At 40.4% G+C, this 21,513-nt stretch overlaps 1 protein-coding gene and 1 long non-coding RNA gene across 3 annotated transcripts; one reads left to right on the top strand and one right to left on the bottom strand.

The window, feature by feature from the left end:
• Nucleotides 1-1,922: 1,922 nt before the first annotated feature.
• LOC120727965 lies at nucleotides 1,923-15,463 on the top strand. Its single transcript, XR_005694614.1, has 3 exons — nucleotides 1,923-1,933; nucleotides 12,175-12,180; nucleotides 14,628-15,463. It is a non-coding gene; the product is annotated as an uncharacterized LOC120727965 (long non-coding RNA).
• Nucleotides 2,242-13,226, bottom strand: LOC120727961. 2 transcript variants are annotated; one of them, XM_040022577.1, is made up of 4 exons: nucleotides 12,517-13,226; nucleotides 10,355-10,532; nucleotides 10,053-10,098; nucleotides 2,242-5,035 (listed from the first exon to the last, which is right to left on the bottom strand). In XM_040022577.1, exons 3-4 carry the CDS (start codon nucleotides 10,058-10,060, stop codon nucleotides 3,415-3,417), a joined length of 1,629 nt encoding a protein of 542 aa, XP_039878511.1. In that variant the 5' UTR covers nucleotides 10,061-10,098; nucleotides 10,355-10,532; nucleotides 12,517-13,226; the 3' UTR covers nucleotides 2,242-3,414. The 2 variants fall into 2 exon arrangements, with proteins under 2 accessions (XP_039878511.1, XP_039878510.1); XM_040022576.1 differs by having other exon boundaries at nucleotides 13,025-13,226.
• Nucleotides 15,464-21,513: the final 6,050 nt, after the last annotated feature.

Here is a 21,513-nt window from a genome sequence, read left to right as displayed (position 1 = left end):
TTAGTCGCTGTTTGGTTTCAGAGCTTTTTCACAAGTGTCAGTGTAACAGACACAGACAGAGGAAAGATTATAAATACTATAACTATAAATACTTTCTATGCTTCAGAGTAACTACTTCATTATTTTATTTTTTATTTTTTGCCAGTCTGCAGCACTGCAGCAATCAGAATTATTGTCTGAATCCCTGCCTGGTGCCCCTCAGGAGACAGAAGCTGAAGGATATTTAGTCCTTTGTTCTGACACAGGCTGTTGGGGAATTGTATATTTTAACCAGTTTATGAAAGAGTTTCCAAAACCACATTTTTGTAAAGCTGCAAATAAAAATTTCCAGTTAACTCTGCCAAACGCCTTTTCTGCATCTAGAGACAATATTGTGATTTCAGTGTTTTTATTGCATGATTAGTCTATTGAATTAAGTAATCTACATGTATTTGTTGATGAGTGCCTGCCTGAAACTGGTTTGGTCAGAATGAATTAAGAGAAGGGTTATTTTCTCTAATCTCTTTGAGAGAGCTTCGCAGATTATTTTGAGGTCTACATGAATCAGGGATACTGAACGATAGCTTGAGGGAAATAAAGGGTTTTTGCAGGAGATTAATGTTGGCAGAATTCATATTTGGTGGAAGTCTGGCATTTTCCTTAATTTCTTGGAACATTCTGTGGAATACTGGTGCCAGAATCGTCCAGAATTCTTTGTAGAATTCTGCTGGAAAGCCGTCTGGACCTGGAGCCTTATTATTGGGCATACTTATCAGAGCTTCCTGGAGTTCACCTGGCGTCAGTGGCGAATCCAGTGCCATTGCTCGACTGTCTAGTAATTTTTGAAGGGTTACATTATCAAGAAACTGATCAATTTCATTTTTAGACGGGTTTATTTGTGGTTAGTATAAAGTTTCATAGAAATCCCTAAAATTTTTGTTTATTCTTTTAGTCAAAATGCCCGGGCTGTTTTTTTTTTTTGTCCCAGTACAGCCCTGGGCTCGACACGCAGTGAATTAATCTGAGAGGGTGCATCAAAAAATAAATGGCTGCACCAGCGGTGCACATCGCAAATTAGCTCGCATAGACACATTAGTTGTGACTCTTCTTAATGACGGTATCTTAGCTAACAACCCCAACTACCAGATTCAACTTGTAATTGGCTAAAAATAACTTCTGGTGAGAGGGACGTTGTTAGCTTTCCACATTCTGACACTTCAAAAGCTTCAGGAGCTTTCCGCTCAGCGCAGCATCAGCACCATGGAAACACACGGATACATCTGTAGACTCGAGACAGAATTCACAATGTGTTTTTGGGACTTTCAGATGTTTGGACCAATGTTTTCTTTTCTGATCAAACCAGAAATCTTTAATGAGCAGCTGGATTTGTCTCGCATTAACTGGCTGAGTTAATACCAGTTAATGCAACATCGAACCAGCTGGAATCCACAGCTGTGCGTGTTCATGGAGCTTGCATTTTCACCTGCTGAACATCACTACCTGACAAGTTTAACTGTCTTCAGAATATTGCAGAGGCCTTATTGACAGTATTTGGCTCTACATATCTGTGTTTCTAGCTGTATGCCCTAAATGATTTCTAGCTGCAGCTAGAGATCATTTAGGGCATACATGTATGCCCTAAATGATTTCTAGCTAGAATAAAGAGCCATGCTCCAACTGATGTTTAACCAGTATTTTTTTACCTCCTCTTCACCAGCAAACACAGATCTGCTTTAGGGTACGTGTTTGAGAATTATACCACGGAGTCAGGTACTTCTGATTTGTGGCTCTATTTTATTTATTTTTTTATCTTATTAACAAGACAATTGACCTCTGTTGGATTAGCGTTCAAGTAGCTGCTCTGCTCTGTGTTGGTACAGGGCATTGAAGGTGTTAATAGTGGGTGAATTACATTCTTAAACTTAGTTACAGCACTTTCAGAAAGACGTCTGCTGTGATGAAGTCTACTCTCCACTGCTGTGCAATCAATTATTGTAAATTTAAATGTTATCAGGAAATGATCAGACAAGAGAGGGTTTTCAGGAAACACTGTTAAATGTTCAGTTTCTATGCCATACGTATGCCATATATCAGTGCTCCTGGACTATGACTGGCTTTAATTCAGTGGCTTGGAATACTAATCCCCAAAGGTCTGTTACTTTTAAAAGGGTGAAGCAAACTGTAAGACCTCTTTATGCTTTATTAATATTCTAATTTTTACTTTTACTGTTTCACAAATGGATAAAAAGGCAATGTTCACAATTTAGACTTTTTTAATGCAGGATATTTTATTAGATCAATTTAGCAGGAGCAATGCAAAAGCCAAAAAGTCCAAACAAACAAAAGCAAAACCCAAAGAATTAAATTTGTTGATTTATACTAATCAAAATAACCTACTCTGAGCTGAGTTTGTTCTGGTCTTTGAAAGGAGAGAGATTCCAGAAGAGATGGGCACATACAGCGCTGCTTATCTCAATGTTCTGTGTTGATTCAGTAAAAAGGACTAGATGTTACAGTCCCTGATAATGCATAACAATCCAACAGAAAAGCAGCATCCTTTTGATATTAATTATCCCAGGAATACAGTGGAAATCCAACTCTTCTCAAGTTTACAATCTACTGGACAACAGCGGAAAGTCTTAGAAGTTGTAATCAAGCAGGAAAACAATTGAAATACAAATCCTTGAATCTTGAATTTATAACCTAACATAGCAAAAATGAGCAGAGAAAAAGTCAAAATCTGCAAGTCCACATTTTGGGCAGTGATCGATCCCTCTGATGTCTCTGCTGGAATTTTCAACAGTGAACTTCTTTGATTCAACATAATACAATTTCTCTTATTCAGAATCATATATAGTAAGTAAGTAAAATTTTATTTGTATAGTACTTTTCAAGACAAAAATCACAAAGTGCTTCACAGAAAAGCTAAAAGCTAAAAACAGAAATAAACCAAAAGGAAGTTTAAAAAATATAATATATATTATATATATAATCATTATATAGTATATAATGATGGGTTGGTGACAGATAATAACACATAAACTTCAGACATTACAATAATTTTCATTACTTAAACAAATTTCTCGTTTAACATACTTATCAGACTTGTACTTTGATTATATCTTTGATCAGGACTAAAGATGACTATGAGCAAAACCACATATAGACTTTATCATAGCACTTTTAAAAGTGATACAGAAAATCATAGCACTTTTGCTATGATTAAGTGCTATGATTTTTATTTTATTTTTTCTATAGCCTTTTTTTTTTTTTTTTACTTTTAAAATAAAAGGCTGGATGTTAAGACCTTTTATCCTGCCTCAGATGTGATGAGAGGTAAGCTGGGGGGACTACAATCTCTCTCTGTCCCACCCCAAAAACAACTACAATACATCTGCAGATATGATGAACATTCAAATATGATGATTAGGGAACCTACACGTTAGTGCCCTCTTTGTTTTCTTTATTTTTTGTAAATATTTTACACATGCCATCATATGCATACTTCACCCCACTGCGGATTGCTTCATTGACCTGACATGTCTTTTCCTTCAGCTTCTGAAACTTCTCTGTGTCTCCATTTTCTTTCATCTTCTTAGTCAGGTAGTCCAAGTGGACATAAGTGGACACTGAATCAACTTTCAAAGCAATTTCACTGAGTGTTTCAACATGTTGGACAACCATGTCAATCCACTTTTCCTTGTCTGCTTCAAGATTATCAATTTCTTTTTGGAGATCATCCAAAATCGCAGATGCCTTCAAAGATGCTGCTTTGTTCTTGTCATACTTTTCCTTTACACCTGTCAGGGTTTTCTTAACTTTCTTTATCTTGTTCACATATCTCCATTTTTCTTTTACATGAGCTGATGCAAGACACTTCCTGCTACAAGCAGTGCAGCGTCCTCCTTTCATGACCTCACAGTGTGCTGGTTTCCAGGCCACTGTGCATCCAGGATAGTGACAGGTCTCCTCACACAATGGGCAGCAGACAGCTGCTTCATAAAAAAACAGTCCCCACATCCCAGTAGAAATCGACTCTTGGTGTTTGTATGGCTCATTAACTTCTATTTCAAACTCTGCATTCAGCTTCATTTCTTGTTCATGCTTCTTCACAGCTTGCTGAATCTCTTTGATTTCTCTCCGTTTCAGCTCGATCAGCTCAATGCGGTCTTGCAGGTTTTGGATGCAGGCTGTCAGTCTGATGTGTTCCTTTATAACTTCCACAGTTTTCTCCAGTTTTTGAGGAGCAGTATTTTTCAGAAAATCTGTTAACTTTGCAATTCCACATGCTGATGTTTTATCTGGAGCATCAGGGTATCCTGGCTGATTCCGGACTTCATGCTGGTAGTTATCAAACAGGAAGTGAACAGGCTCATTATTCTCATTTTGTGCACATTCAATGTTTGTAGCTTTAAGAGCTTGAAAAACATTTTCAGGTCTTCTTCCATTTGAGTATGTGATGAGGAGAACAATGTGTTTCGCTATGTCATTTCCAAACAGAGACATTATTGAATTGAAGATGTACAGGAGGCGGTCACTCACTCGGGATTCGGTTGCCTTCACTGCCAAACCCACTGCATCAATTTCATGAACTCCATCCTGCGATCGAAACAAGTCAAATAATCGTTGACTGATGATGACATCATGTTCAGTCCCTTTGGTGCTTCCATATCCAGGTGTATCAATGATGGTCAGAGAGTAGGGCAGAGTTTTACCTTCAAAACCAAAGATCTCGTACACGATCACATCTGAAGTCTGACTTTCTGACTGACCTCTCTTCTCATCCTCTACGATCTCAAACCAGACTTCATCCTCCCACTTCACTCCCATGGTGTAGTTGAGCAGAGCGTTGATCAGAGTAGATTTTCCTGCTCCTGTTTCTCCCACAAGTAAGATGGTTTTATTTCTCTTTTCTGGATGTTTTTTACCAAAAGTAACTTTTTTCAGAGGTCCACTCATGTCCGTCTTTGCCATTACCCTATAGCGAATAGGAGGTCTTTCAGAGACCCTATCACACCTTGAAATAATGTGCTTGAACTTTGATGAGCCAGTATTCCTGTCATAAAAGAAATACAACAGAGCAGAAGCATCATTAGACTGTAAGTGCTAAGTGGGTGGGCAGTTTTTCTTACTGTTTCAATTTTTAATTCCGTTTTATTTACACAGCACCAAATCACAACAACAGTCACCTGAAGACACTCTATATTGTAAGGTATCCCCTACAATAATACATAAACCTGCTTTTATTGCTCTTAGGCATGAACATAATACAATGGCACGCCACTGATTTTACATTTTAGGACAAAAAAATTCTGCTGGGATATGTACAAGTTTAAAGAGACCAGAAAGAATAAATATATTATAAGGCTCTCAAATCTATCAGAATAATCTGAAAACTGTTTCTAAATCAGTAAACTTGCTTAATCAGGGCCTCACAGTGTTCTGGTTTCCAGGCCATTGTGCATCCAGGATAGTGACAGGTCTCCTCACACAATCGGCAGCAGACAGCTGCTTCATAAAAAAACAGTCCCCACATCCCAGTAGAAATCGACTCTTTGTGTTTGTATGGCTCATTAACTTCTATTTCAAACTCTGCATTCAGCTTCATTTGTTGTTCATGCTTCATGATTAAGCAAGCTAAAGGCACATTTCATCACTGCCATATTTGCATTGAAAATTATGTTTCTGTTTTTTCCCTCTATGATATTTGATGTCTTCCATGTGTTCTGTGTCAGGCACTGCTGCAGAGTCAACTGTATTAAATAATCAGCTGCTAACCCCCTTATTATAATTTTGGTATGTCCAGTTTGTACAGTTTTTGCAGTTCACTTCTTCAGACTTGAATTAAATTTGTGGCTGTTAATATTTAATTTGAAGGTAAAAGTGGATGTTTATCTAGGCTTTAATATTTAACAGACCAGAGCATATATTAATGAAATATGTCATTCATAACTGTAACATTCTGGACAGTGAAGTAAGTTGAACAAAAAGAGAATTGTACCCTGCAGTTGTCTTCTATTGCACTACACTACATGCTATAGTAACACTTATTTTCCGCCAAACAATATATTATATAATCATTATTTTCTGGTTCTCACTCTGGTCTACAAGAATACACTTTTTTGTCATTTTGCTTCAGTAACAACACCGCAGTGGATTTTAAATTAAACACCATGATACAGGGAGTGCAGAATTATTAGGCAAGTTGTATTTTTGAGGAATAATTTTATTATTGAACAACAACCATGTTCTCAATGAACCCAAAAAACTCATTAATATCAAAGCTGAATGTTTTTGGAAGTAGTTTTTAGTTTGTTTTTAGTTTTAGCTATTTTAGGGGGATATCTGTGTGTGCAGGTGACTATTACTGTGCATAATTATTAGGCAACTTAACAAAAAACAAATATATACCCATTTCAATTATTTATTTTTACCAGTGAAACAATATAACATCTCCACATTCACAAATATACATTTCTGACATTCAAAAACAAAACAAAAACAAATCAGCGACCAATATAGCCACCTTTCTTTGCAAGGACACTCAAAAGCCTGCCATCCATGGATTCTGTCAGTGTTTTGATCTGTTCACCATCAACATTGCGTGCAGCAGCAACCACAGCCTCCCAGACACTGTTCAGAGAGGTGTACTGTTTTCCCTCCTTGTAAATCTCACATTTGATGATGGACCACAGGTTCTCAATGGGGTTCAGATCAGGTGAACAAGGAGGCCATGTCATTAGTTTTCTTCTTTTATACCCTTTCTTGCCAGCCACGCTGTGGAGTACTTGGACGCGTGTGATGGAGCATTGTCCTGCATGAAAATCATGTTTTTCTTGAAGGATGCAGACTTCTTCCTGTACCACTGCTTGAAGAAGGTGTCTTCCAGGAACTGGCAGTAGGACTGGAAGTTGAGCTTGACTCCATCCTCAACCCGAAAAGGCCCCACAAGCTCATCTTTGATGATACCAGCCCAAACCAGTACTCCACCTCCACCTTGCTGGCGTCTGAGTCGGACTGGAGCTCTCTGCCCTTTACCAATCCAGCCACGGGCCCATCCATCTGGCCCATCAAGACTCACTCTCATTTCATCAGTCCATAAAACCTTAGAAAAACCAGTCTTGAGATATTTCTTGGCCCAGTCTTGACGTTTCAGCTTGTGTGTCTTGTTCAGTGGTGGTCGTCTTTCAGCCTTTCTTACCTTGGCCATGTGTCTGAGTATTGCACACCTTGTGCTTTTGGACACTCCAGTGATGTTGCAGCTCTGAAATGTGGCCAAACCGGTGGCAAGTGGCATCTTGGCAGCTGCACACTTGACTTTTCTCAGTTCATGGGCAGTTATTTTGCGCCTTGGTTTTTCCACACGCTTCTTGCGACCCTGTTGACTATTTTGAATGAAACGCTTGATTGTCCGATGATCACGCTTCAGAAGCTTTGCAATTTTGAGACTGCTGCATCCCTCTGCAAGATATCTCACTATTTTTGACTTTTCTGAGCCTGTCAAGTCCTTCTTTTGACCCATTTTGCCAAAGGAAAGGACATTGCCTAATAATTATGCACACCTGATATAGGGTGTTGATGTCATTAGACCACACCCCTTCTCATTACAGAGATGCACATCACCTAATATGCTTAATTGGTAGTAGGCTTTCGAGCCTATACAGCTTGGAGTAAGACAACATGCATGAAGAGGATGATGTGGACAAAATACTCATTTGCCTAATAATTCTGCACTCCCTGTATAATTGAAGTGCAGACACCCAGCTTGCTTCTGGATGTAGTGTTTTGAGTGGGAGAAACATTTCATCAATCTTATCAAAAGTACATTTGTCTTGAGTCCGTGCTCTGTACTAATGGCCAATAACCATTAGTCATGAGAACTCATCCAAGAGTCCTGTAGAAGTCATTTGGACGAGAGACAAAACATAATTCCTACTGAAAAAGTAACCTCTAGATGAACAGCTCTAGAAGTACAGATCAGCTTTCTCGGATATTCTTACCTGTATCATTGCGTAAGTATCAAATAATTGCATTAACTGTTCAGGAATTTCAACGATTTTTTCATGTTGTGAGTTCCAGTGGAAAGAGATAGCAAATGCAAGTTTAATGCTTGCAATCAACTCTAGATCTTTTATCTGCAGAATGTTATGAAATAACAAAGGAATAGGCCTTTTGTTAAACCCCTTGAGTGACAGCTGAAAGTCTGAACATCAATCAAATATTGACAATACTTAAAATGCACTGGGTGGCGTTCAGTGATAAAATTACAGAAGAAAAATTAAGTATTTGTTTAAAAATAGGAGTGGGTTTCATATTTGAGCCATTGCATTTGACCAGGATGCTTGCTGGGTACTCCTAGGTGAGGAAGATAGGGCATGTCTAACTGGTGTCGCCCTGGAAGACACTAAAACATACATACTAATATGTTTTAGTGCAAAATTTTATTTAAAATATAATAATTGCTATGTTTAGACCAATCGTCAGGACTACTCTTTAAATTGAGACTTTTGGAAACAGCAAAAGTTTCCATACTTTTGTTTTTTGTACATACAGTTGTCTGGGCATCTCTGCTTACATTACTGCCCAAACAAGTGGTAGAAAATGGATTGTTTGCTGCTAAACAAAGTGCCCACTTTGATTAGTAGTTAACAGGCTCCGGGACGTAGCCTGTTAAAAGTCCGCTTGTTCATTGTAACTGTTTATACTACGTTACCCATGATGCACCTCGGTATCTGTACTTCCGGTTGGGAACGTGTTCAGCGCAGTTCTGCACAGATGAGAGGTGTGTCGGAGGATAACGTATTTACTTGCATTCCTGTGTGAGTTAATACTGTGTGCGTGCTTACTATGTGAGTATTGTAAGATGAGAGTGATGCTTGTTTGACTTTATCTGTGTAATTTGCTACGTAAGAAGCTAGTCCCGTTGCTATCGCTAAGATACGTTTTTTGACCTACTACAGGCAGGCTTGTGTTCAGCCCATATTTCATTCCATATATGACTTACTGTCAAGCATTGTGGTTGTAGGTGGATGTAACTATTTACTATGTTTATTCTCTGAAGCGTTGTAATCTGCAGAAGTCTGGTTTGCCAATGTATATACGAGCCAGAAATTCATTTATGGTCTTAGGGTGCCATCTAGTGGCCATGAGGTTATGGCAGATTGTATAACGTTACGCTGGAAACCCACAGTACTGTAGAAGGGGTACACTGCTATCCATAGTGGTTAATACAAATGTTTGTTTTTCTGTTTACAGATGACCACACACACACCCATATATACACTCACACCCCCTTTACCTGCATGTGAATACTGTAATGCCTCCCTACCAACGCTGTACATCCTGTTGATGTCATCTGCCACCTCCTTAGTAAAGTTATTTGAACTACCTCACTGTGGAGTACCATTCCTTCTGACCGAGGACGACTCAGTTGAAGCGTGATCGGCAATCAGTGCAAACATACATTACATAGCCGGTGTGTCCGGTCTGGCTTTGAAGTGGTTTCAGTCATACCTCTCCTACAGATGTTTTAGTGTTTTTGCAAATCAGTTTATGTCACATTCTAAGGATCTGACATATGGGGTACTGCAGGGTTCAGTTCTGGGTCCTGTTCCTTTTCTTTTGTACATGTTACTCTAGGACTTATAATTAGGCAGTTTTAAAATCTCGGTACTGACTTTTAAAGCTTTGAATTGTGATGCCCCTGGACTCCATTTCTGAACTTTTAGAACCCCACGCTCCCTTTCACAGCCTGAGATCATCTAATCAAAGGCTGTTGGTAGTCCCACAAACCAGAGGAGATAGATCTTTTAGAGCGGTGACCCCTAGGTTGTGCAATGCTCTCCCTCCATCAGTACGTTGCCTTGATTGTATTTATTCTTTTAAAAAGCAGCTTAAGACTCATTTATTTAGATTGGCTTTTAATTAGATTTGTGCTGTATGTTTGATTATTGATGTATTTTATGTATTTCTGTTTTTATATTACTGTGAAGCACTTTGTGGATTTTATCCAGTGAAAGGTGCTATATAAATAAATTGATTTGATTTGATTTAATTAATCTCATATTACTCACATTGTCATGATAACTTGTAAAAGGAGCTTTATTCTGCAACAATTGCCTGTAGATAAAAACAACAACAACAAAAACAAACAGTTCAGTCAGCTACAAGATATTAATTGAAAGGTTTCTGTATTGGATGAATTTTATCATTAATAACAACTACATTTACTATAATTTCACTAAGCTATATTTTACGGAGGAACAACACCTACAGTGTCTTGGTAAAGGCAACAAGATAAATTAGTTTTGCTGAAATCACCTTTTTACCTAAAGTCTTGAAAACTTTAATGGCTTACACTTGAAATGATTTTTACCTGTGTTGTTGGCTCAGTTTAAGGACTAGCAGCAAGCATTCAGTGTTTTTACAGTCTTCAGCAGAGAAGAGACCACACAAATTCTCCTTCCTCCAGTAATCTTCTTTTGTTGTTCTGCTTGTGTCACACTTTTTCTTTTCACATTTTAACAAAAAGAACCAATGAACTGCTCATCATCCTGTACACAGAGAAAAAAAAGGAAACCAAGGAAAAATTAGGTTGACCTGCAGCAAAATAAAACTGTAGAAAGTAAACTTTCAGCACATACACACTAACATATTTTACTGCAAATTTTCATTTAACATGTGACAATTACTATGTTTAAACCAATCATCTGGACAATTCTGAAAATGCAGACTTTTTGAAACCGCAATTACTCAGTTGTAGTTTAGGGTTGTTTTTCAGACTGGCAGAATCAGGGGCCTTTGGAAATAGTGACACATATACAATGGTTTGCTTTACAGTGAATTTTGCTTTGTGGTTTTCCATCCTTTTGTTTCTTGTGTGTGTACATAAATTGTTAAGTACTAATCGTAATATGAAAAAAAAAAAGTCTCCAGTGCTCCATAACATTGAAATGCAAGTCAAACAAAGATTGGTCCTCAATTATGGGCTGGACAATACTGATAACTGAAATAAACAAAAGTAAAAGTGAATTAACGTTTACATTTTTTAAAAAGTAATGTGACAGTAAAAATATAAATAACTAACATGAAACCTGTGTGAAATTCTTATTATTGTGGTGAGTCAGCATGAAATAAACAGAGTGAACTAAAGATTTGTATAGAAAAAGGAAATTGCACTCGCCACTGTTGTTGAGAGAAACCTGATGGACTCCAGTGAGTCTTCTTTTAGAGACTGTGAGATTGTTATATTATCTTATGCCACGTTAGACCCCTAATTAAAGATGGTGAAATCATTATGTAGTTTTGGTTTGCATTATTCTCCTGACTTAGAAGAGGTGATAACTATTACAGTTATTAAACTGATTTGCATTACATTAGACTGCTGATTTATTGTGAATGAATGATATTGTTTTATGATGCATTATATTGCTGAGGTATAAGACATACTGAGTCATCGCCTTATTTGTCTGATTAGAAAAGAACAGAACATACTGCACAGGAAGCCAAGGTCATAACTTCGGCTCACTGAGAGAGAGAAAGAATGTGAATGTTTAGGTTTTATGACTAGGTGGAGGGGGGCTGAAGCTATAAGAACGGGAGGAATGCTCAGACACTTCAGGCGGACACCATCCTGCGCTCCCCTCCGGACGGTTTATGCTCAAAAATGTTGTATGGAATAATAAGATTTGTATGGAATAAAAGATTGTTGATTGAGCATTTATACACCGAGTATTGTCCTTCCTTCAGCCCAAAGATCAAAAGAATTGGGAGGTTTTAACAAGACAAACAGGACTCAACTGCAGCTCTGCTGCTGCTCTCTCACACTTTTACTTCTCTAAAATTACCTTGAACTTCTTTTTTTCTGGTGTTGCTCCACCTCTTCTTGACGCTGTTTATCTGTGTTTCCTGCCTCTCCCTTTACAGGAATCAGCCAGTTTATACTCAGTGGCTTTGTGCAGCAAGTGGGAGGAGTCAGGAGTGTTGTGTGCATAAAGCTCAGTTTACTTCATTTTTTACATGTAGCTCCACCTCTTCCTGAAGCAGGTTTTTCTGGTTTTGGTGCATCTTCCTTTACAGGAATCAGCCACTTTATATTTAGTGATGTGCGCAGGAAGTGAGAGGAGTCAGGAGTGTTGTTTGGGTGAAATTCAGAAGAAACTCACAGGATTTCCTTTTTCTGCACCAAACTAAAAGCTTCGGGTGGCCACTAAACTATGATTTTGTTAATCCTGAAATTTTTCTTATCTAAAAAAAAAGTTAACTTAAACTTTTAGTCGTATGTGACATAAATTCTCACACAGTTCTCCATTGCTCTGCAAAGACATTACATTTGTGCAACTTAATTGCATGTTGGAGGTATTTCTGGTGTTTTTCACAGTATTCAGGTATAACACAAAGATGAAAAAAAGCAAAGATGAAAACCAGCACAAAGAGACTTTAAAATGATCTCCACAGTGATTCAACTGTAGAAACATGAACAAGTAGAAACAAAGGCTGCAGTGACTGCTCATTACTGGGTTTTTTTTTTTTTTTTACCTTTTGAAGTTTAGGGTCTGTCTGATGGGCTGACGTCAGCATTCACTGAGCTTTAAGAGAGGGATCTTAAAGCTCAGTTATGTTAAACATGATGTTAACACTAACCTTGTTGGTTTGCTTAGCATTAGCATGATGTCAGGGCAGATGCTCATTAAGAGCCAAAGTTGTGTTAACGGTATGATGCATTTGTTTCTGTACTGAATACAACTTCCACTTTACCATTGCGCTCTCTTCCTTTTGTGCAATAAAAATAAAAGTAATGTCCATATCCAGTTTGCAAGCTGTGCTGTTATTTTCCTCCTCCTGCACACAAATTGAAATCAGTTGATTGTAGCTCAAGTGCAAGTGGAACTGGTTGGATCAATAGGCAAACAGCCTAACAAGGAATTAGACCTTTCTCTACAAGAACCAGTTTTCGATTCTAATCCCTAGTGATTATTCAGCATGAAGTGAACAGAGTGCACTGAAGATTTGTGTAGAAACAGGAAAAGTGTTCAGCTGCACTCACCACTGTTGCTGAAAGAAACCTGATGGACTCCAGTGAATCTTCTTTTAGAGACAAACAGGAGTTGACTGCTGCTCTGCTGCTGCTCTCTCACACTTTTACTTTCACTTCTCTAAAATTACCTTGTTTTTCTGGTGTTGCTCCACCTCTTCTTGACGCTGTTTATCTGTGTTTCCTGCCTCTCCCTTTACAGGAATCAGCCAGTTTATACTCAGTGGCTTTGTGCAGCAAGTGGGAGGAGTCAGGAGTGTTGTGTGCATAAAGCTCAGTTTACTTCATTTTTTACATGTAGCTCCACCTCTTCCTGAAGCAGGTTTTTCTGGTTTTGGTGCATCTTCCTTTACAGGAACTACAGCATAATGTAATAGCTTAAGTCAGCAGTCCCCAACCTTTTTTGCACCACGGACCAGTTTATGTTCCACAATATTTTCACGGACTGGCCTTTAAGGTGTCGTGGATAAATGCAAACAAAATAAAACCAGTACCGGTAACAAAAAAAGAAGATGTATTCATAACACACGAGAAAAGACACAGGGAAACCAAGTTAATGATAAAAACTATTTTAAAAAGTGATAAAAACAAGTAAAAACCCTGAAAACCATAAATTTCACACCCAAGCCTCAACTCTCGCAGCCCGCTACCAAATGACTCACAGACCGGTACCGGTCCATAGCCCGGGGGTTGGGGACCGCCATCTTAAGTATCACAAACAGATATTAATAAATAAATACATAAAAGACTCTAGAGATTGCATATAATTCTTAGTCTTAGCAATCGACCCCACAAGAGGCTGGCTACCCTGATACAAGTCAAAGGCATGGTCACAGGCACTGGGGAAAGCCTTCATCGCGTCTGTCCCAATTCGAAGGCTGCTCCAAATGCGGCTGACACATACATCCTTCATTTCCCCAGATTTGAAGGATGGGTCGGGTATATCCTTCATGGCCCAAACTATCGCAAAATTCATAGCTGTGGAACCTTTTTTTGGAAAAAAAGTGGATGGCTGAAGTGGGGCAGCCAAAGAGTAAACTTTTAAAAGTACTGAATATTATGTCGCCTATTTATGTGCAAATGTTTAGTAACGAAGAACATTAAAACATCACTGTTGGCCTCATGTCGGCAAAGGTATGTGAAACCAAAGCAATATTTTTGTTATCATTTGTATCATCAACTCGGTTTCCATCGGTCTTTTCCCATGTGCTATGAATAAATCTTTTTTTTTGGTACTGGTACTGGGGTTTTTTTTGTTGTATTTATTTGCGATACCTTAAATGCCGGTCAATGAAAATATTGTCAAACATGAACTGGTCCGTGGTGCAAAAAAGGTTGTTGACCGCTGTACTAGAAGATGTGAATGCAGCACTACGCGACCTTTACCCTGACTGACCAGCTAATCTACACCACGGCAACAGTCACCAGTTAGCTACAAGCTGAAAAGCCACAAGGAGCAGTAGTAATATGATCAGGGAGTGAAGATTAAACTTACTTAGACTTAGACTTAGTTCCTCCTACGCCGAGCGGCGCATCGGGCAGCTAGTGATCTCCATCGATGTCGGTCAGCAGCGACTGCTTCAGTTTCGTCCCAGGCAACGTCGACAGTTCTCAGATCGTCCATAAATGTTCGACGCCATGTGGTCTTTGGTCGGCCTTGCTTTCGCTTGCCAGTGCGTGGACGCCATGTCATGGCAATCTTAGCTGGGCGATGAGGGGGTAGGCGTAAAATATGTCCCGCAAAGCGAAAGCGCCTTTCTGCAACAACATCGGCTAATGGGCGGGTGCCTGCTCTTCGTAGGACCTCCTCATTTGTTATTCGGTCCCGGTAGGAAATTCTCAGGATTCGCCGCAAGCCACGTTGTTTAAGCACGTTCAGGTGTTGAATAATTGCACTTGTTGAGCGCCAGGTTTCACTAGCGTAAAGTGCAGTAGGGAAGACTATAGAGTTCAGTAGTCTGATCTTGACCCTTACATTCAGGGAGGTCGAGTTCCAAATAGGTTGGAGACGTCGCAGGACACCAACTGCCTTCCCTACTCTGGCGTCGACATCCCGATCAGAGACCCCGTCATTCGAGATGATGCTGCCAAGATATGTAAAATTCTCCACCTGTTCAGCACGTTGTTGGTTGATCATGACAGGAATGCGGGCACGTGCATAGCCAACTCGGAGTACCTTGGTTTTTTTGGCGCTGATTCTTAATCCAACTTTCATTGCCTCCCTCTGCAGGGCCGCGGTCAACTTTTGGAGGTCTTCCTGAGTCGAGCCCAGCAGGGCGATGTCATCTGCGAAGTCCAAGTCAGTGAGATTACGCGCTTCGTGCCAGGGCACACCGATGCCAGCTTGGTCAACTGATCATCGCATGATGAAGTCAATTACCAACAGGAAGAGGAAAGGGGATAGCACGCATCCTTGTCGGACGCCAGTATTGATCTTGAAGAAGGCTGTGCAGCCGTCATCCGTCCGGATGCAGCAACGGGAGTTGGAGTAGAGACAACGAAAGGCATCTACAAACTGCTGAGGGACTCCATAGTGGCGTAGGATAGCCCATAGAGTCGGCCGGTGGACGCTGTCAAAAGCCTTCTCGAAGTCAATGAAATTAATAGAAATCTTCTTTTGGTATTCCAATGTTTGTTCAATGATCATGCGGAGGGTGAAGATTTGCTCGACGCATGACCGGCCACTCCGAAACCCAGCCTGCTCTTCTCGCAATCGTTCGTTCACAGCGTGTCGTAGCCGATTCAAAAGAGCGAGGCAAAACACTTTCCCGGGTACCGACAGCAACGTGATGCCCCGCCAGTTGTTACAGTCACCCAAATCACCTTTTTTTGGAAGTTTGATAATGGTGCCTTTTGTCCAATCATCGGGTACATGTGATGTTGACCAGCAGGCGTTTAGGAGTCTTGTAAGGGCGGCTTCAAGATGGGGTCCACCATGCTTCAGCATTTCGGCGAGGATTTCGTCCAGGCCTGCGGCCTTTCCACTCTTGAGGAGTCGGATCGCTGTCTTGACTTCAGTGATGCTGATTTGTCCGATATCGACAGGAAGAAGATCCATGGAAGGTGCCAGGTCTTCGGCCTCGAACCGTTGGGGTGGCTCAGGTTGGTTCAGAGTATCGCGGAAGTGTTCGACCCATCGTTGTTCTTGTTCAGCTGCAGTAAGGAGGACACGTCCATTTTTGTCTCGGATTGGAACACCGCGGCCACCACGAGCCCCAGTTAGATCTCGTACAATGCGATATAAGGTTCGGGTGTCGTTCCGATCGGCTGCTTCTTGGGCTTCGATGCCTTTAGCTTCGATCCATTCACGCTTGTCACGCCGGCAGCTGCGTTTGACCTGTCGGGCAAGGTCTTGGTAGGTGGCCATGGCCCTCTCACGCTGGTCTGCAGAAGCATGTGGGTCAAAGGCCACCTGGTCCCGAACTGACTTTGCCAAGCGACGTTGATCTATAAGTTCCCATGAACGGTCGGAGATCCAGCGCTCCTTAAAGCCGCCCCGTCGGTGACCAATCTTCGATTCTGCTGCACCGACCACAGCCTCTTTTAGCTCATCCCAGAGTGTATCTGGATTTTTGTTGTTATTTCCTTCCGCAGCAAAGAGCTGGAAGCGGTTTCTCAATTCGAGTTGAAATTCCGCTGCCGTATTTGCATCTTTTAGGCGTTGAATGTTAAAAGGACTTGGCCGCTGCAGTCGTGGTTGGAGGCGCTTCAGGTGAAGTTTACATTTGGCAATTAGCAGGTAGTGATCCGAGTCAATGTCGGCTCCACGCCACACTCTAACATCGCTAATGGTGGATGCCCAGCGGGATGATATGCAGATGTGGTCGATCTCGCTTGTATATCTGCCACCGGGGGCCTTCCACGTCGCCTTGTGTATCCGCTTGTGGCCGAAGAAGGTGTTCTTGATGGTCAGCCGGTTTGCCGCACAGAACGAGATCAGCCGCCCACCGTTTTCATTTGTCATTGCTGCGATTCCAAACGGGCCGATAGTCGATTCCAGGCCATCCCGGTTACTGCTTATTTGCGCGTTGAAATCTCCGCCCACAATCAGCAAATCATGACGCGGGGAGTTGTCAATGGCATCCTGGAGCATCGCATAGAACCCATCCTTGTCAGTATCGTCAGCCTCTTCTGTTGGAGCATATACTTGAAGAATTGTGACTTTCACATGCCTAGCTTGGAAACGAGCTAAGGTTAGGCGGTCTGAAATGGGCTTCCAGGCCAGCAATGATGTTGTTGCACGTCGCGAGAGGATGAAGCCCACGCCACGTGCATGGTCTTGGGCATGGCCAGAGTAGAGCACCATCTTTTCATCACTAACCATCTTCCCACTTCCTGCCCATCGCATTTCTGAGATGCCCAAGATGTCCATACGGTACGAGTCAAATTCATATAGAAGCTGGGCCAATTTACCTGTTTGGTACAGAGTCCGTACATTCCATATTCCATAACGAGTAGTTTCTTTTGGGTCGAAAATTGGTCGACGCATCGGGCAGTGGACGACCCGAGGGCTTTTCTCCACTGTCGTCATTAAGGGTTGCCGATCATCATCTTCGACCTGATTCAGTCGATACTGAGATTCACTTGCTGTTTCCGTAGCAATTGGAGTTTTTACAGGGTGGGGTTGCTAGCCCCACGCCCAACCCTCCTCCTTTCTCATCCGGGCTTGGGACCGGCAATGGCAGAGTTGAAGATTAAACAGTATTCAAAAAAGGAAGTGATGAATAATGAGTAATAAGAACAGGAAGTTATGAATAGTCAGTAATCAGAACATGAAGGGATAAAAACAGTAATAGGAACAGGAAGTATTGAGTAAACTAATAAGAGCAAGTAATGAATGAAGAGTATTCAAAGCAGGAAGTGATGAATAAACGGTAATAAGAACAGGAAGTGATGACTAAACTAATAAGAGAAAGAAGCAATGCGTAAAGAGTAATACGAGCAGGAAGTGATGAAAAACAGTAATCAGAACAGGAAAAGATGAATAAATAATAACAAAAACAAGAAGTGATGAATAAACAGTAATAAGAGTAGGAAGTTATGAATAGACAGTAATCAGAACAGGAAGTGATAAATAAATTAATAGGGACAGGAAGTGATGAAAAAACAATAATAAAATCAGAAAGTGATGATTAAACTAATAAGAGCAAAAAGTGATGAGTAAAGAGTAATAAGAGCAGGAAGTGATGAATAAACAGTAATAAGAGCAGGAAGTGATAAATAAAATAATAAGAGCAGAAAGTGATGAAGAAAGCGTAATTAGAACAGGAAATGTGGAATCAGCCTGAAGTCTAAAGCACACAGATTGAGTCCACAGACCTGAACACTACCACAGTGAGTCTGTTTCAAACAGCAGCTCGATATTTCTACAGTTGATCTGTGGCTACATGAGCAGATTTCTATGGAACCAATGTTATTGTGCTGAGTCAGCATGAAATGAACAGAGTGAACTGAAGATTTGTTTAGAAAAAGGAAATTGCACTCGCCACTGTTGTTGAGAGAAACCTGATGGACTCCAGTGAGTCTTCTTTTAGAGACTGTGAGATTATTATATTATCTTATGCCACGTTAGACCCCTAATTAAAGATTGTGAAATCATTATGTAGTTTTAGTTTGCATTATTCTCCTGACTTAGAAGAGGTGATAACTATTACAGTTATTAAACTGATTTGCATTACATTAGACTGCTGATTTATTGTGAATGAATGATATTGTTTTATGATGCATTATACGGGCAACCGTGGCTCAGGGGGTTGGGAATCGCATCTGTAACCGGAAGGTCGCCGGTTCGATCCCTGGGCTCTCTGTCCTGGTCGTTGTGTCCTTGGGCAAGACACTTTACCCTACTTGCCTACTGGTGTTGGCCAGAGGGGCCGATGGCGGGATATGGCAGCCTCGCTTCTGTCAGTCTGCCCCAGGGCAGCTGTGGCTACAACTGTAGCTTGCCTCCACCAGTGTATGAATGTGAGAGTGAATGAATAGTGGTATTGTAAAGCGCTTTGGGTGCCCAGAAAAGCGCTATATAAATCCAATCCATTATTATTATACTGCTGAGGTATAAGACATACTGAGTCATCGCCTTATTTGTCTGATTAGAAAAGAACAGAACATACTGCACAGGAAGCCAAGGTCATAACTTCGGCTCACTGAGAGAGAGAAAGAATGTGAATGTTTGGGTTTTATGACTAGGTGGAGGGGGGCTGAAGCTATAAGAACGGGAGGAATGCTCAGAAACTTCAGGCGGACACCATCCTGCGCTCCTCTCCGGACGGTTTATGCTCAAAAATGTTGTATGGAATAATAAGATTTGTATGGAATAAAAGATTGTTGATTGAGCATTTATACACCGAGTATTGTCCTTCCTTCAGCCCAAAGATCAAAAGAATTGGGAGGTTTTAACAAGACAAACAGGACTCAACTGCAGCTCTGCTGCTGCTCTCTCACACTTTTACTTTCACTTCTCTAAAATTACCTTGAACTTCTTTTTTTCTGGTGTTGCTCCACCTCTTCATGACGCTGTTTATCTGTGTTTCCTGCCTCTCCCTTTACAGGAATCAGCCAGTTTATACTCAGTGGCTTTGTGCAGCAAGTGGGAGGAGTCAGGAGTGTTGTGTGCATAAAGCTCAGTTTACTTCATTTTTTACATGTAGCTCCACCTCTTCCTGAAGCAGGTTTTTCTGGTTTTGGTGCATCTTCCTTTACAGGAACTACAGCATAATGTAATATCTTAAGTCAGCAGTCCCCAACCTTTTTTGCACCACGGACCAGTTTATGTTCCACAATATTTTCACGGACTGGCCTTTAAGGTGTCGTGGATAAATGCAACAAAATAAAACCAGTACCGGTAACAAAAAAAGAAGATGTATTCATAACACACGAGAAAAGACACAGGGAAACCAAGTTAATGATAAAAACTATTTTAAAAAGTGATAAAAACAAGTAAAAACCATAAATTTCACACCCAAGCCTCAACTCTCGGAGCCCGCTACCAAATGACTCACAGACCGGTACCGGTCCATAGCCCGGGGGTTGGGGACCGCCATCTTAAGTATCACAAACAGATATTAATAAATAAATACATAAAAGACTCTAGAGATTGCATATAATTCTTAGTCTTAGCAATCGACCCCACAAGAGGCTGGCTACCCTGATACAAGTCAAAGGCATGGTCACAGGCACTGGGGAAAGCCTTCATCGCGTCTGTCCCAATTCGAAGGCTGCTCCAAATGCGGCTGACACATACATCCTTCATTTCCCCAGATTTGAAGGATGGGTCGGGTATATCCTTCATGGCCCAAACTATCGCAAAATTCATAGCTGTGGAACCTTTTTTTGGAAAAAAAAGTGGATGGCTGAAGTGGGGCAGCCAAAGAGTAAACTTTTAAAAGTACTGAATATTATGTCGCCTATTTATGTGCAAATGTTTAGTAACGAAGAACATTAAAACATCACTATTGGCCTCATGTCGGCAAAGGTATGTGAAACCAAAGCAATATTTTTGTTATCATTTGTATCATCAACTCGGTTTCCATCGGTCTTTTCCCATGTGCTATGAATAAATCTTTTTTTTTGGTACTGGTACTGGGGGTTTTTTTGTTGTATTTATTTGCGATACCTTAAATGCCGGTCAATGAAAATATTGTCAAACATGAACTGGTCCGTGGTGCAAAAAAGGTTGTTGACCGCTGTACTAGAAGATGTGAATGCAGCACTACGCGACCTTTACCCTGACTGACCAGCTAATCTACACCACGGCAACAGTCACCAGTTAGCTACAAGCTGAAAAGCCACAAGGAGCAGTAGTAATATGATCAGGGAGTGAAGATTAAACAGTATTCAAAATAGGAAGTGATGAATAATGAGTAATAAGAACAGGAAGTTATGAATAGTCAGTAATCAGAACATGAAGGGATAAAAACAGTAATAGGAACAGGAAGTATTGATTAAACTAATAAGAGCAAGTAATGAATGAAGAGTATTCAAAGCAGGAAGTGATGAATAAACGGTAATAAGAACAGGAAGTGATGACTAAACTAATAAGAGAAAGAAGCAATGCGTAAAGAGTAATACGAGCAGGAAGTGATGAAAAACAGTAATCAGAACAGGAAAAGATGAATAAATAATAACAAAAACAAGAAGTGATGAATAAACAGTAATAAGAGTAGGAAGTTATGAATAGACAGTAATCAGAACAGGAAGTGATAGATAAACTAATAGGGACAGGAAGTGATGAAAAAACAATAATAAAATCAGAAAGTGATGATTAAACTAATAAGAGCAAAAAGTGATGAGTAAGAGTAATAAGAGCAGGAAGTGATGAATAAACAGTAATAAGAGCAGGAAGTGATAAATAAAATAATAAGAGCAGAAAGTGATGAAGAAAGCGTAATTAGAACAGGAAATGTGGAATCAGCCTGAAGTCTAAAGCACACAGATTGAGTCCACAGACCTGAACACTACCACAGTGAGTCTGTTTCAAACAGCAGCTCGATATTTCTACA

This window comes from Simochromis diagramma, unplaced genomic scaffold (assembly GCF_900408965.1).
Source record: "Simochromis diagramma unplaced genomic scaffold, fSimDia1.1 OVJJ01000308.1, whole genome shotgun sequence".
NCBI classification, from domain to species: Eukaryota; Metazoa; Chordata; class Actinopteri; order Cichliformes; family Cichlidae; genus Simochromis; species Simochromis diagramma.
The sequence above is the reverse complement of the archived record's forward strand: the minus strand, read 5'-3'. Positions and strand labels throughout refer to the sequence as shown.